This window comes from Aptenodytes forsteri, unplaced genomic scaffold (genome assembly GCF_000699145.1).
Source record: "Aptenodytes forsteri isolate BGI_AS27 unplaced genomic scaffold, ASM69914v1 Scaffold276, whole genome shotgun sequence".
Taxonomy (NCBI): domain Eukaryota; kingdom Metazoa; phylum Chordata; class Aves; order Sphenisciformes; family Spheniscidae; genus Aptenodytes; species Aptenodytes forsteri.
Window position 1 is genome coordinate 143,876 of NW_008795479.1, and position 14,688 is coordinate 158,563.

Here is a 14,688-nt window from a genome sequence, read left to right on the forward strand (position 1 = left end):
GGGGTCGGGTGGAGTGGTGCTTATGGGGCGGGCAGGGGGGGGAGCAGGAGGGGCCCTGAGGGGTGTCCTGGCGCGGGAAGGAGGGTCCCTGCCCCGGGGGAGTGCTGAGAGGACGGACCCCTCTCGGGGAGAGCCGGGGGGGTCCTCGACCGGGGCAAGGGAGAGGGCCCTCCTGTCCAAGGAGGGGGGGCTCGGGAGTTTTGGGGGGGGTCTTGAGGCAGGTCTGCAGAGCCAGCCCCACACTGGCTGGTGGGAGGGGGGGGGGGGGGTCTGGGAGGTGGAGGGTTCTTGAGAAGCGTGCTCGTTCCTTTTTCTTCTGAAATGCAGCGAAGGGGAGGTGGAGGACTTTGTCAACAGTAGTCCAAGCTGCGAATACTGTAAATAACTTAAAAAAGAGAGAGGGAGCCTCAGACTTAAATCCTCCCTGAAAGCATCCAGCTGGGAAGAGAGTAGGAATGCAAGGAGAGGCCTCCAAATAATTAATAAGTGACAAAGGTTCAGTTTAATATGAGAAGAGAAACTGATCTGTTTTAGTAATGATCCAGCTTCTCCTTTTTTTTCCAAACACACCCGGAGTGGTAAACTCCGGTCTCACAAATACGTAAGCTGATGGTTAACTTTGTGAACGCAGAATTCAGTGCAACTACTCATGCCCGGAAACCATGCAAGTGTTTTCAGCGTGGGCGACGAGAAGGAACATTTAAAAAATACTGTCTGTCCCACAAGAAGTGCGAAAGGGGGAAAAAAAACAAACCCAAACTGGAAAGTCCTAAAAGGCAGAGGGGTTGTGGTAGTCAAACACATGCATCGTAAATGCATCAAAGGTCCTGATTGCAGGGTAAACTCTGAAAACTGCTCTGGGCTCTTGACTTCCAAGCCTCAGGTGTTGCACGTAATAACTGCACGCCTGGAAAAAGCTACAAGTTCAAAATAGTCTTATAAAGTGAGATGCGTTTGCGGAGGGAGGTGATGTGGGCAGTGTATCTTGATGAGATTTAGGGGTGAGGTTTGCTCTTTGGCTTTACTGATAGCTGGTTCTATTGGTCACTGAGGACAGGGTGGGATGTTTCTCTTGAAAGAATAAGAAAGAAAGAAAGAGAGCTTTCCAACTATTTCATAGATCTGTAATGGAAGAAATTGAAGGAAAAAATCAGTCGAGAGCCTCGGTGCTGTTGGAATCGCTGTTATGCTGGGTGGCACGGTGCCTCTTTGCACAGACATTCGTTTGTAGCCGCTTGCTGAACGTTGTACATGAGTTAATGGATAGACTTTGAAGTCAGTCTTTGATAAGACTGGCATACCAGTGTAACCCTATCGTTGAGAAAAATGCTATAGTTCACTATTGCCATAATTATGCTATGCTTTATGTAGCTTGGAATAGAGACACTGTTGTTTGGTGCGTTGAGCACGGCTTTTGGGTTTTGCTCCTTTTATGACCTTGAACAAGTCACTGGAGGATAAAACCTACCAAGGTTTGTTTTATCCTCTACCAGCAGAGAACAGGGATAGTTCCCCCATGCTTAGCTGCTAGTGCTGGGGTCAGAGGGAGTGTCTCGGAGATTAAATCATGTTCTTAAAGCGCTTTAAAAATCAAAATGATGTTGTGCAAGGAGCGCGAACAGCTTTGCCGTTGCTTTTATAGGTTCTGCTGTTGGAACTGAATCCACATGGGCAAGTCTTTGTGTCCGTGCAAAGCGCTGTTGAGGTAAGCAGGATTTTGCAGGAGCTCTGGTGGCTTGTGGTGTCTGACCTGGTTGCTGACCCTGTGTGCTGCCTTCTCTTGATGTTTCAGGGCACGGGACTGAAAAATACGATGAATATTTATGCCTCTTTATTGGTCGTGTTGGGCCTAGTTCTGTATGGGAAGACAGTGTCTCCAGATGGGCCGTAGTTGTACAGCGCTTTTAAAATGTCTCTGCCTCACTGCTTTTTGTTTGTTTTCCATTTCTTGCTCCCACCTTTTAAAGCAGCTTTCGGCAAATACTTGTTCCCATGTATAAAGATGTCCTTAGTGGACCTAGGGAAGAGGTTGCTAGAAGCAGCTCGCAAAGGCGAAGATGACGAAGTGCGAAAGCTGATGGCAAGCGGTGCTCCCTTCACCACTGACTGGGTACGTCGGAGGAATAGGCATTGGTTTTCTGTGTGAAACAGGTTGCGTGTGTGTTCTTTAGGGCTGGACCTGAAGGATACAAACGGAAATTGGAGCAGTAAAACCAGAGTGTGGATTGGCAGAAAATGCATCTCTGGATTTCTGTGGCGCAGCAGATTCCAGATGAAGCACTTTAAAAACCAAGACCTTCCTCAGGCAAAGATGGAATTGATGTTTGTGTAAAGATTGATCTCTGCTTAATGCACGAGAGCACAATCATAAGTACCGTGCTGTCCCGGACAGCAACGTATATAGGGTTCGATGCTTTAAGAAGTGCAGTTCTCAACAGCTGAGATAAATGGTGAGTCAAGTCAAATTGGAAGAACTGTTAAATCTCTCAGCGATAGGAAGTTCTTTCAAGAATGCTTCATTTAATTGTTTAAACTCTCTCAATCAAGAAACTCATCTTTGTGGTTTTTTTTTTTCCCCTTAAAAAAACAAAACCCTGAAAATAAACCAGCCCATCCTGGGTTGGAAAGGAAATAAAAGCTTTAATGAAACTGAAGAATAACAGTTGGATAAACAGGGAACCGGAGTATAATGAAAAACAAACCCTGAAAATAAACCAGCCCATCCTGGGTTGGAAAGGAAATAAAAGCTTTAATGAAACTGAAGAATAACAGTTGGATAAACAGGGAACCGGAGTATAATGAACAAGCCATCGGTAGCCATTTTCCATCACCAATTGTCTTCATTTCCTGACTTACCAGTCTGTTCATTCATAGTTTTGTGAGATGGAGGAATTAACCGTATCGAGAGGAGCAGAGCTTAGTCATATTGTAATACTGCCCTTTTCTAAACAGCGGTGAAATGATCTGTCATGATATGGAAATGGCAGAGCTGTTCCGCTGTGGTTTGGACAAGAAGCAGAGTGGTGCTCAGGGGATAAATTAGTGGCACAGTGGAGAAAGTAAAGCATATTTGATCTTCAAGTTATCAGATAACATAAAGATCCCTAAAAAGTTTAATGTTTATCAGGAAAATTATTGGTTGTGCAGCCCCCTTTTTCTGAGTGGAGGAAAAAAAAGGTTAAATTAATTTCTTCCAGAAGCTTTGTCATTCCAATTACTGCCGGACATACACATGGCGATTACTGTGCCTGTCCTCTCTTGCTGTGAACTGACAGCAGCTCTTCTAAATTAACACGCAGCTTGGGACGTCGCCTCTTCACCTCGCTGCCCAGTACGGCCACTATTCGACAGCAGAAGTGCTGCTTCGAGCTGGCGTTAGCAGAGATGCCCGAACAAAAGTGGACCGGACGCCACTACACATGGCTGCGGCTGACGGACACACTCATATTGTAGAACTGCTAATTAGGGTAAGTACAGTAGATTAGGTATCACTTTAAGGCTGGTCTAAATGGTCCTTGGAGTTAAGTGTTGATGTCCCTGTTTAAATGCTAGCGCAGGCACCGCCTTTAAGACATTGAGAGAAGGCAGCGTCCAGACAGGTACCGCTTATTTCTTTCAGAACGGGGCTGATGTAAATGCCAAGGACATGCTGAAAATGACCGCTTTGCACTGGGCGACAGAGCACAACCACCGGGACGTTGTAGAGCTGCTCATCAAATACGGAGCTGATGTCCATGCTTTCAGCAAGTTTGATAAATCGGCTTTTGATATTGCTTTGGACAAGAACAATCCAGAGACTCTGGTAATGCTACAGGTAGGTTGAGGAAGGAGAAGCTTGTTGGTCATTCTCTGACCTACAGCTGTATCTGCGCTAGAGTGAGAGGGATCTTGTCGTGTCTGTTGGGGCCGTTTTCTGTTCGCAGAGAGAACTAGAAATACGGAGGTGGATGAGGTTTGTATTATTTCTAGATCGACCGGTGTGTGCCTGCTAGGACTCAGTGGGTGATGGGGTTTTATTGCCATGCATCTTGCGCGGTTGTAGCGTAAGTTGCCAAGCTGAGGTGGCAGTTTTGTCACAGCTTTTGCACTGGTGTCCCTGACGTGCTGCAGAGAGAAATAATCTGCCTCTCAAATGTTTCAAGGATGCTGAATACCACAGAAAGCGTGACGAATGTATGCCTGACCCCACTCTCTTTCCTAGGAAGCAATGCAGAACCAGGTGAACACTCATCCAGAGAGAACGGATCCCATCACCAACACTGTGACTCTCACCTCGCCATTTATTCTTGCACCAGGGGAAGTTCTCAATCTCGCTAGTCTCGTCTCTTCAGCAAATGCCAAAACAACCTCAGGTAGGGTTTTATGTGACCTTGAGTGGGAGTGTCTTGAAAAAAGTTCCTAAGACTGCTTACCAGTAGGGGGCAGATGGTCATTTAGTAGAGGAAAAATGAAATACAGCCAAACACACCCAACTACTGCTTCCTGCCCCAGAATATTTTTGCCGTCGAAGGTAACAGCAGATTTCTAGCTGATGTAAATAAAGGTGGTTCTGCTGGAAGTGGCAAAGCTCTGCTGAGCTCGGCTGTGGGTCTGCTCCGGGTCTGTTACAAGCAACAGAGCTTGAGAAAATGGATTTGGCTGATTGCAGCAGAGGAATAATGAGAATTATTGCCTGTGCCAAATTCTGAGCACTGCAGAGTGGTTGGGGAATGGTTTGCTTTGTTCTTTACTGGCTTCAAGCATTGAATTAATGTTTTGCTATATATAAATGTTGAGTAAGGAAACTGCAGAATAAGCAGGTCTATTGGGTATGTAGCTTAGTCCTTATTTCTTCTGTCCCACATGTTAGATGGAAATAATTAGGTTCCTCATTGTTCTGTGAGCCTTATTTTGGTGGGGAAAACACTTTTAACTTAAGGCTGAGTGCGAATTCTTTTTGTGTAATTCCAATTTTCATAATAACTCTTAAAGTGAATTTTCTGTATTTGGGAAATCCAAACCATTGTTTCTTTTCAGTCTCAAGGAGGCTACTAAATGCAAGTGTTGTGAAGCTATTTGGCCTCATCCTGCAAACACTTCTGCATGTGAGTAATTCTTTGGTTAGTGGGACTGTTCACATGCGTGAATGTTTGCTTATTAGCTAGAGAGTGCTTTTAAAATCCCCGATACCGATGTTCTGCGGTCCCACCCAGACCTCTCTGCCTGTGCCTGGCCACAGCGACTTCAGCAACGCTCCAGACTTGCTCTCAAAGCTTTTGGGGCTGCTCGCAGCTTTGAGGCACTGACAAATCCTAATTTAGAAGGGGAAGAATGACCGAAAATGTTCCTGTTCCACCTGTGAGGAAACTGCAGTGTGACTGGTGCACAATGTCTTCGGTCAAGGATATTCCAGAAACTCAAAGGGGCATAAAACATGGGATTTTTGTACCCCGGGAGATGCTCTGGCCACGGTCAGTGTCACTGTCTCTGCAGACGGATCTGGCTCTGCCTGGAAGCCAGGTAGGAGTCGGAGAGGCCAACGCCCTGCTGAAAGGCTGTTAGTTGAAATCATTTTTCTTTTTGTATCGCCTCCATCCCTTTGATGTGGAAATCAGTCCTGTCCTCTCTCTGCCTTTGTTTTGCTGGGCTAAGCAAGCCGGTCACCCCGAGTCCCTTGAATCGCCCGTGGCGTGTGGGTGAGCGGCCGCAGGCAGCGCTCCAGCTGCGCTCTTGGCACTGGCCTCGTAAATCCCCATCTCTCACCGCACCTCTCCTCACATATCCTGCAATGTAATCGCCTTTTTCAGTGCCACAACACGGCGGTGGCTTATTGTCCACGTGTGACTGGACTAAAATACCCTGGGTTTTTCCCCCCACGACACTTCAAGCACCGGTAATAGCCGGTCAGCGTGAAAATAGCCAGTGTCTCCTGAGGTTTTTTTCTCATTTCCCACAAGAGGGCATCAGCGACTGCACCTTCGTTATAACAAAAATCTCTTATTTAACACTTACAGCTAATAATTGTTCGTGCCTCTCTTAAATTCCCTCTGTCTTCTTCTGAAGAAATCTGGTCACAAGCTGCTGAAAACAGTCACTAGGCCTGTGGTATTTTCACATGCCTAGCCCACGGCCTTCTGAAAGTATCGTTCTTTGAAAATGAGTCCCTCGATAACCTTTGTAAAATCAGGAGCCGGTGAGAAAGAGAGAAAATAGGTTGCAAGGGTTAAGGCTGGGGAACTTTGGATGAACTTCCCTTTGTATGCTTATAATCTATTTATCTACACTGGCAATGAGGTACAGGATCTCTTTTTTTTTTTTTTTTTTTTTTAAAGAGGACTTGTGAGTTATATGCACTGAGTTTGCGCCCGTTTAGTTAATTTCCTGTTCCATTCTTATTAAGTCTGCCTTTGAATAGGAATTACTATGGTCAATTGGAGGAAGAAACATTGTTTTTTTTGAACCCAGAAGACTTGTTTATCTCATTCAAATCAATACCCCGTTGCAGTAACCGTGGCCTTTCCGTTACTGAACCTGAGAGGGGAGGAAGAAAGGACCTGTGTGCCCAGTACATTGAAATCAAGTGATATACGTAGCCAATTTCTGCGTTTGAGCAAAAGGCTGTTAACTGACTTGTGCTAAAACGTTTGGTCTATGAAGTAATGCTGAAGACTGAACTTGGAGACTTTCCCAACTGAGGAAGAACTTGGGTGCTGTAATTTACTCATAATAGCAAATGAGTTTAATATCGTCTTTAGGTTTTGCAATTTTTGAAAGTTCCAGTACGACACGAAGCCAAGTAATTACGTGCGTAGCAACCGCTCTGCACAACATTACAGCAGTCAGACTCCAGCACGTCTGTGAGTGTCATCAGGCAGCGTGGCTGCATCTTGAAAAGCCGTCCACGTCTCCAGATCGAAGCTCGGCATGCCAAGTAGCCCGGCAGACAGCCTGCCTTTCTCTAGTTCTTACAATAAAGCTGGAGCAAATCGGTTCACGTTTGCTGTTCTTTTTGTTACGCGATTCAGAAATAACTTAATGAAATATTTGCTTTCGATTCAATTAAAATGATCATAAAATATTCGGAGTGGGTACAGTCTGCCCTAAAGTAGCATCAAAGCCCTTTTTACAGTTAGTAGAGGCACCTCTCATGAAAAATGATCTGTACCACCTCCCTTTATTGACCATTGGGAGCCCAGAAAATACTTCATACCTGGTGTCGTCATCTCTAGATGACAAAACTGTTGCATTCTGTATTCGCTGTTTAGATATGGCAGGTCCTGACAATCCTTCAGTTTGCCCTCATCTTTCCCAACCAGGTGACTCGCATGTCTCGACGGTGCAGTTTTCCAATTCAACGACCTCCGTGCTTGCCACGCTTGCGGCCCTCGCTGAAGTATCGGCACCGCTTTCCAACTCAAACAGAGACACAGGTAGGGGCAACGGGTCGGATGCTGAGCCAAATTTGTGTAGTTCTAGCGAGTATCTTGCGAGGAAATTGAAGGAAATTTGGGATGTGGAAGTGAATTTGCCTTCTTTCAGAGTAAGGGAGAGGTGATGATAAATACTTGTGAAGCAGTGGGTTAATTTTGTTTATTTATTTAATCCCAGTTCAAACTTAATTAAAAAAACAGCAACTGTTACCCACAGAAGTAACTTAATTTTTATTAACCAGCATGTCTGACCCTGACATCACAGTACGTTGCTCTTGATGTGCTTTAACAGTTACATAAAAAAGAAAAAAAAAAACCAAACCCAGCGCACCAGAACATGGGTTTACTTTAACATATAAACGTAGATAAATATTTGTTTAAGAAGGAAATTGTCTGAAATGTTTTCTGTCCCCAGTTTGCTGTAACATGTTGGTAGTCAACAAATGTTTTGAGTCTCTTGAGGCTCTGGTAACTTTTTCTTATGGAAAGGATTGGGCGTTTTTTGTGTTTGCGTTGTTTTTATGATCTTTTATGGTATGTTTGTAGAGTGTAATGTTTGACCTTTAATTAACTTCACATTTAGAAATTTGATAAAGTTTATATAACCCTTTCACCTTGGAATTCATTTATTTTCCCCAAAGCTAAGCGTTTTTCCTAGAATCTAGAGACGAGCAATTTGACTTCTTTAAGCTGCCGGTGCCACACCGCTGATTCCTTGACCTGCGGTGCTCGAGTGTTTTCCTCTTTGGCACCCAGACCGTGTGTGGCAGGTCAGATCCCCTCTGTTTCCTGCGCTTGCAGCGTACGCTGGGAGCAGGATGCAGCCGAGGGTTTGCGATCCTGATTATTTGTGCGAGCCGTAAGTCACACAAAAAGTGTCCCAGGGAGTTGAACCGGTCTGCGGTCATCCGGCCAAACTAAACAGCCTCCTCATGGTTGCTTTGGCCGTGCTGGTGTGGACGGGGCTCTTGAGGCATGAGGGGTTTTTTTGCGTGTGGTTTGTCTTCGTTAGAGCTGGGGGAAGGGTCATGGAAGGAAGCTTTGCAGAGCCGGGTCTGCTTAACAGCTGCCTCCAGCTCCAGGCTTTTTAATTTGATTAATATGCTTGTGTGCTAGTACTTACTAATTTACACAAAAATGCTGATTTTACGCTAGAAGACTTGTTTTCTTTCCCCTACTAAGGCTTACTCTGTTTCCAGATTGTTTTTCATAAGAAGGCATCCCAGGAGTCTCAAGCTGCTTACTTGAGCTTTTTCACTAGACTTCAGTTTCTATTCAAGGAAGAGAGAAGGAAACGCTGACTTTTTTTTTTGGCACTTTACTTTATTTCTCAAGGTAAGGCGGAGGAAATAGTGGAAGCAAATTCTGTCGATTCTGCCATACAACAAGTGGTTGGCAGCGGAGGGCAGCGCGTCATCGCCATTGTAACAGACGGAGTTCCCCTGGGCCAGCTGCAAACAGCCATCCCCACCAGCGGCCTCAGCCAGCCCTTCATCCTAACCATGCAAGATGGGCAGCAAGGTAAGGAGGAGCTGAACTCGGAAGGCAGCGCTGAGGATTAACTTCAAAAAGGAAAAAAATAACTGCTGCCTGTGAAGCCTGTCGAGCCCCGCAGGGCAGGCGGCTGGTGTGACCTGGCTTGTCAGCGCTGTGGTGTAACGGATCTGTGCCTGACCGCTGGGCTCCAGGAGGGGTTAAAATGTCTGTGTGACTTATGTCAGCGGGAAAGCTTGCCAGCGACTTGTTTGTAGCTTAATACACATTCACGGTGCTACGCTTTAATATTTTGGTCTTTGCGTTAAAACCAAATACCTTTGGTAGAAGGTTGCAGGAGGAGAAATGCCAAGTTAGCTGTTGTCTCTTTGGCAGCCGGGCAAAGACGATTCCTTTATCTTCTGGTGAACTTCCTGGTCTGGGAGTAAATCACTTGGCCGATGAAACTGCAGCCTGTTACCTTTAGCAATCGCTCCATCGTTCTTGTAAAACTTAGTATTAGGCCATTAATATCAGCTTAAATACACCTTTTCCTCCCATAACTCCGTTATATCGCCTAGGGCAATACAATCTATCAATTTTACAAGGCAAAAGTAAATCGCGTTCGGTAAAGCTCCAGAGCATTCGTACAGTGAATTTTTGTTTCCTCAAGGGCTGTAATTCATCAGCCTTGTCTGCTACTGACAGTTCTTTAGGCATGTCCTAGGTTTATTCGATTATTTGGATTAACGGTGGTGCAGAAAAAGAGGATTAGGAAGCAGAGCAGCTCTCCTGTAACACGCATGCAGTGTTACAATGTGAGATAGGTTACATCAATTCTGTTTACGGACTTCACGAGTGAAAAGCAATTTTCTAAAGCTGTTAATTATTCAGAATTATTTACCAAATTACTACAAATAATCCTGGCTTGTAACCCACTCTTGGACTAAGGAAGACAAAGGGAGAACTGTTTAGGTAGAGCTACCTTCAGTAGCTCACGTGGTGCGTTTCTCCTCCTTGGTTGGACGAATTCTTGCTACTGGCTTCCCGAAGTGAAAACCCATGTTTGCAGATTTAAAATGTGTTTATTCTCTGGAGTATTTGCAGCTCTTGCATGCGCTTAAAGCTGATTCGGAGCTTAGCCACTGGGACTGTCTGTACTGGGAATTTTCGAGAAGAGCTTTCTATTCCTCTTGCTTAGCCTGTCTTGGCTATTAATTGCATTACTGAGGCATCAGAATGATAGTTTTTTACCTCGCATGTTTTCTAAGATGCAAATCTTTGACTTCAGAGTCTGTCAGCCCCGTTGTGGTGAAATTCTCAAGTATTTCAGAAACCTGAATAAAGGAAACTGGAAACCCGGTCCAGAGTTTCTCTCCTCTCCGGGAAGACTTCGGCATTGCCGATCCACAGGTCTCCTCTTTTTCTCCAGAACCACGCTGATGCACTGACTTCAGAGAAGTCTTTCGGGAAACATCTGTGCAAAAGCATGTCTCACACTGTATGATTTGTCGCCTTTTTAATTTTCCAGTTTTAACTGTACCTGCTGGTCAGGTTGCAGAAGAGACTGTTATTGAAGACAGAGATGACGCAGAAGAGGAAGAAAAGCCACTGGCCAAGAAGCAAAAAGTGGAACAAAACGTAGATGACTCGAAGGAAGACAAGGTAGATACTCCTGCTTGTAACTTTGATAGCCGCCATCTCCTGCGTGTTTCTCTGCTGTGCTGAGGATGTCGGGCTCCCGGTCTGCCAAAGCCACCTCAGAATAGAAACGAGCTGCGCCCTGCTCGGCTGAGCCCGGGGATGTCTCTGTAACAAACTCTGCTGGGTGGTTCTCTGCTCTTCCCGCACATGCTCCTGCGTTAGCAATGAACACGCAAGCGGCTGAGAGGAGCAGTGCTCAGTCGGGTATAGGTAGGAGGAAAAGAGCTAGCTAAATCACTTGTTGCCGTTTTGCCTATGCTGAAGCTGTAGCTCAGGGTTTTTAGATGAATCGTGGTCGTTTACTGAGATTATTTAGGATTTCCTGTAGAAGCACAACGCGTGGGCTGGGTGTAAGCCAAGTCTCAGCTCTTCATAAAGCAGCAGGAACGACTCTCCCATCACTCTGTTGGGGAAGAAGAACGTTCTTCTCGATTGCCTCTCAACTTTTCAGCGCCAATAGCTCTTTATTTTTCATGCGTCTTGGTTACACCTGCTTCCAACCTTTGAAATTCATCATGGTGAGATCACGTGTAGCTTCCCAGCCCACCTCCCTGCCCGCTGTGGGGACACCTGCCAGCCGGTTTGTGCCTCTCCGTGGCCCGGTTGCCTGTGGTGACCTGCGAGGAGCAAGCCAGTTGAACAGAACTCGACCCGAGCACGTTTCTAGCGCCGCCTTAGAGCCTTTGACTTTTGTAACTCGTAACTGTTGGAGTGCTTGCACACCCCGCTTCCTTCGTGTCGCAGGTTGGGCCTCCATCGTGGGCTCTCTCAACTTTTGTTTTCTGTAGGACAGCGTTGAAAGGGAAGTGCTACAGCAGCAGTTGCAAGAGGCGAACCGGAAGGCTCAGGAATATCGTAGCCAGCTCATAAAGAAAGAGCAAGAGGCGGAAGAGTACCGGCTGAAGCTGGCAGCCATGGTGAGGCAGCAGCCCAACGGAGCTGAGGTGACGGTGCTCGAAGAGGTCGCCGAGGTCGACCCGCTTGTGGTAACCTCAGAAGACATCAAGGAATCCGTGCTGTCCATGCTGGAAACGGATCAGCCAACTGATATTGCTGTGGAAACTGTAACCTCCTAATCCTCGGTGATTGACTGGGTTTTGTAAAGGAAAATAACTTTTTTGTGTTGTTTTTTTGTTTTGTTTTTTTTGTTAAATAAGGTGCTGTTGGCAAGCGGTGTTGAGAGCAGAGGGCTGTTGCCAAAGCCACCCCATCGCCGGGGGTAGAAGCTTCTCCAGCCGCTTGCAGCATAACTCTGCTTTCAGCGCGGTGCCAAAAGGTGCTTTTAAAGCTTGACCTTGAGAGATTGGAAGCTTTTTAACAAAATTTTAGCCAGAGGGTGACCTGACGGCTTATTCGGTGATGTCAATACCTGCATTGTTGGGGAGTGGAAAAGAAATACCTCATTGCCAAAGCAGCTGGTATTAGCTCTCAGCTGCCTGGAAATTACAGCACTGAAAAGAGACTTTCTGCAGTAACCTGAGGTGTTCGCTCCCTTCTGCGAGGTCGAGTGACCGGAGCTGCACCTTCAGAAAAAGTAGTCTCTTGGGGTGTTGCTTTAAAATCTTGAGAGGTGCGGAGGGGATTTCCCCTTTCAGCCAAAAAGTGAATTACACGTTCTTTTTCTTCCAAAACTATGAATCCTTTTGATTGAGGCAACCTTCAATGCAAGAGCGAAGGCCGGGCTGAACGTCTGTCAGCCGGAGCATTTCACGCTATCGGGGAATACTACGCTTCGCCCTCTTTGTTTCAGGAACAATTTGGGGGAGCTCTTCGTCAGACCCCTTAATTACCCAAGGGGATAGCAAAAAATTCCTCTTCAATTTTATGATATTTAGTCAAATGTTCTATTTGACACTTCTGCGCTGACCAGTAGCGTTAACTGATTATATACGCAGAACTATACGTACGGCGGCTGCTGCAAGAGAGCTTGGGAGTCGAGCTGTCCCTGGAGATACGTATGTCACTTTTATTTTGTACTAAACAGTTTTTATTTTTAAAGATACTAAAACCTTTTTTAACAAGCAGCTGATCTTGTTACTGAAACGTTTGTCTTTTTTTTTTACTCTTGGCGGGCCTGTTTAGTGCAGGGATCCGTTTAGTACAGCGGATTATGGGTTTCAAAGACAGCAGGGAACTGATTGGAAGCACCCCGAATAATCGGGTGGAGCTTGAGAATGAAAGATTATCAAGTGAAGTTTAGAAAAATACCGTAAACGAGTGAAGTTTAGAAAAACAGCCATCACGCAAGCTGTGCCGTCGGTCGCAAAAAGGTTATAATGGCGAGGAGTGGCTTGCAGCTCCGAGGCCCCAGCAGCTGGCCTGCTCCCTGAGAGTCTCTTCGCGCGAGATAAAAATTTATCACTCTTTTGGCCCGTAGTTCATTGGTTTGGGGTTTGTTGGGGTCTTTTGCCCTAGTTTTGTAACTGTTGGCGGGATTCAAGGTAATAATTCAATGTCACGGTCCTTGCATTGCGTTTTTCCCTGCTATTTCCAAGCGTGTCCAGATAATACGGTTTTCTGTTGGTTCAGGTACTGCCTTTGTTAACGTTTCTTTGCCGATAGATCGGCCGTATCGTGACGTCGGAGACGTAATGCGGACTAACGAGTTCATAAAGGTATGAGCGTACGGTCACGGCTCTGAAGGAATTTCTCACCCCCGAGAGGAAACTGCTTTTCACCCTAAAATCAGTCAGTTCCTGGAGGTTGGGCCCGAAAAGGAAGGTGGGATCTGCCGAAACCCCGTCTTCGGCAACGTTTCACAGCGTTTCGCCGGTTGGGTTCGCCAGCGAGCGGTAGGAGAGGAAGGTTTACGTGACTGTTACTGTAAAGGCTTCGTGAGACTTGCTGGGTTTTGAGAATCTAAGTGCATTTATTTATAACCAGTGTAGCTATATTTATAAATAAGACTTTTTTATCTTTTTCCAAAAGATGGTTTGAAGAAGGCTTTAATAATTATTTTTTATCGATGAATGTTTGGAGAGACTCGGTTCCTGGTTATCGATTACTTCAGCGTTTCCTCGCTGACTTTAAGCACGTGTTAAGTTATTTTCTTTTGTTCCCCAGAACACTGATAATTTGGGTTTGTTTGAACTTAAAATCTGCGTCAGAGGGTTCGAGACGGTGTTAAAGTAAATCCAGGCAGATTCTTCTAATACCCAGAAGCGTTTACGGATGTAAAGGGACACTGTCAACTTTGGCTTTTACATTTTGCCTGAAATTTGTGCTTATTATTTGTAAATTTGAAGAGCTCGGCAGCTGTAGTGTGTATAAACGCTGTGTTGTGCCTTCGACAGCACTGCGATTCTCAGCGATTTCCATCCTTCCCCTGAAAAGGGTTGGTTTTGCCAAAAAGCCCCTTCAGCTGGGAAACAAACTTCCCCTTCAGAAGAGGAGGGGAAAAAAAAAAAGTCCGCGGCGCTCACGGTAACTGCATTTGGTTTATAGAGTTGGAACAAATAAAGCTGACAGTGTTCTTGCTGCTTCGCCTTGTGGGGGGGGAAATCACACGTTAATTTTATGTTTGGAAGCACTCGCGTACGGGGTCTGAACAAAGACGAGGAGAACTTGATCGCCGCCCAAATTCCGAAAGAATTTAAACCCGGCTGCATCCTCTGCTCTTCCACAGAAAGGATTTGGAGCTTTTTAAGCCAAGACCAGCAATTTTCTGGTCGGTGCGTAGTCAGCTGTGGCAGCGTAGGGCTGTTGTGAGCGGGTAAATAACCTCCCACGGGAGTCCGGGCCGGACTCTGCCGCGTCAGGGCTTTTCTCACCCACGCCTCGCGCCACTTTCACCGGCGAGCGCAGGATCTGAAGAGGTTAAAGGCTAAACAAACCCCTTCGCTCCCGAAGGCTGCGCTCTTACCGAGGCAGAGCAGCCGAGCTCCCCTCCGCCCACACATCCAGCCCCACTTCCCCTCCGCCGCGAGCTTGGGATCGCATCCGCGCTCGCTTGAGTGCTCGTGCGGGCGGGAGAATCCTGGCCCGCTTCCCGGGGACGCCGATGCAGAAGTTGCGGTCTTAAAATGAGCGTGTGTTGTTTCTCCTCGGTGGAGGAGGTGGCGTGGCGCTAACGGAACCAGTTTGGGTTTGATTAGACATCTAT

The 14,688-nt window shown here is 46.2% G+C and overlaps 1 protein-coding gene across 1 annotated transcript; it reads left to right on the forward strand.

Annotated features, from left to right (window-relative positions):
• The first annotated feature begins 1,642 nt into the window (after window positions 1-1,642).
• Window positions 1,643-13,965, forward strand: GABPB2 (GA binding protein transcription factor beta subunit 2). Its single transcript, XM_009281204.2, has 9 exons — window positions 1,643-1,705; window positions 1,971-2,110; window positions 3,300-3,467; window positions 3,620-3,814; window positions 4,202-4,352; window positions 7,296-7,409; window positions 8,745-8,930; window positions 10,414-10,547; window positions 11,375-13,965. Exons 2-9 carry the CDS (start codon window positions 2,003-2,005, stop codon window positions 11,660-11,662), a joined length of 1,344 nt encoding a protein of 447 aa, XP_009279479.1. The 5' UTR covers window positions 1,643-1,705; window positions 1,971-2,002; the 3' UTR covers window positions 11,663-13,965.
• Window positions 13,966-14,688: the final 723 nt, after the last annotated feature.

Coding starts and splice junctions, on each gene's coding strand:
- GABPB2 (XM_009281204.2), top strand. CDS start 2,003: ATGTCCTTAGTGGACCTAGGGAAGAGGTTGCTAGAAGCAGCTCGCAAA. Junction 3,468..3,619: donor TTGTAGAACTGCTAATTAGG/GTAAGTACAGTA, acceptor TATTTCTTTCAG/AACGGGGCTGATGTAAATGC. Junction 7,410..8,744: donor CAACTCAAACAGAGACACAG/GTAGGGGCAACG, acceptor TTATTTCTCAAG/GTAAGGCGGAGGAAATAGTG.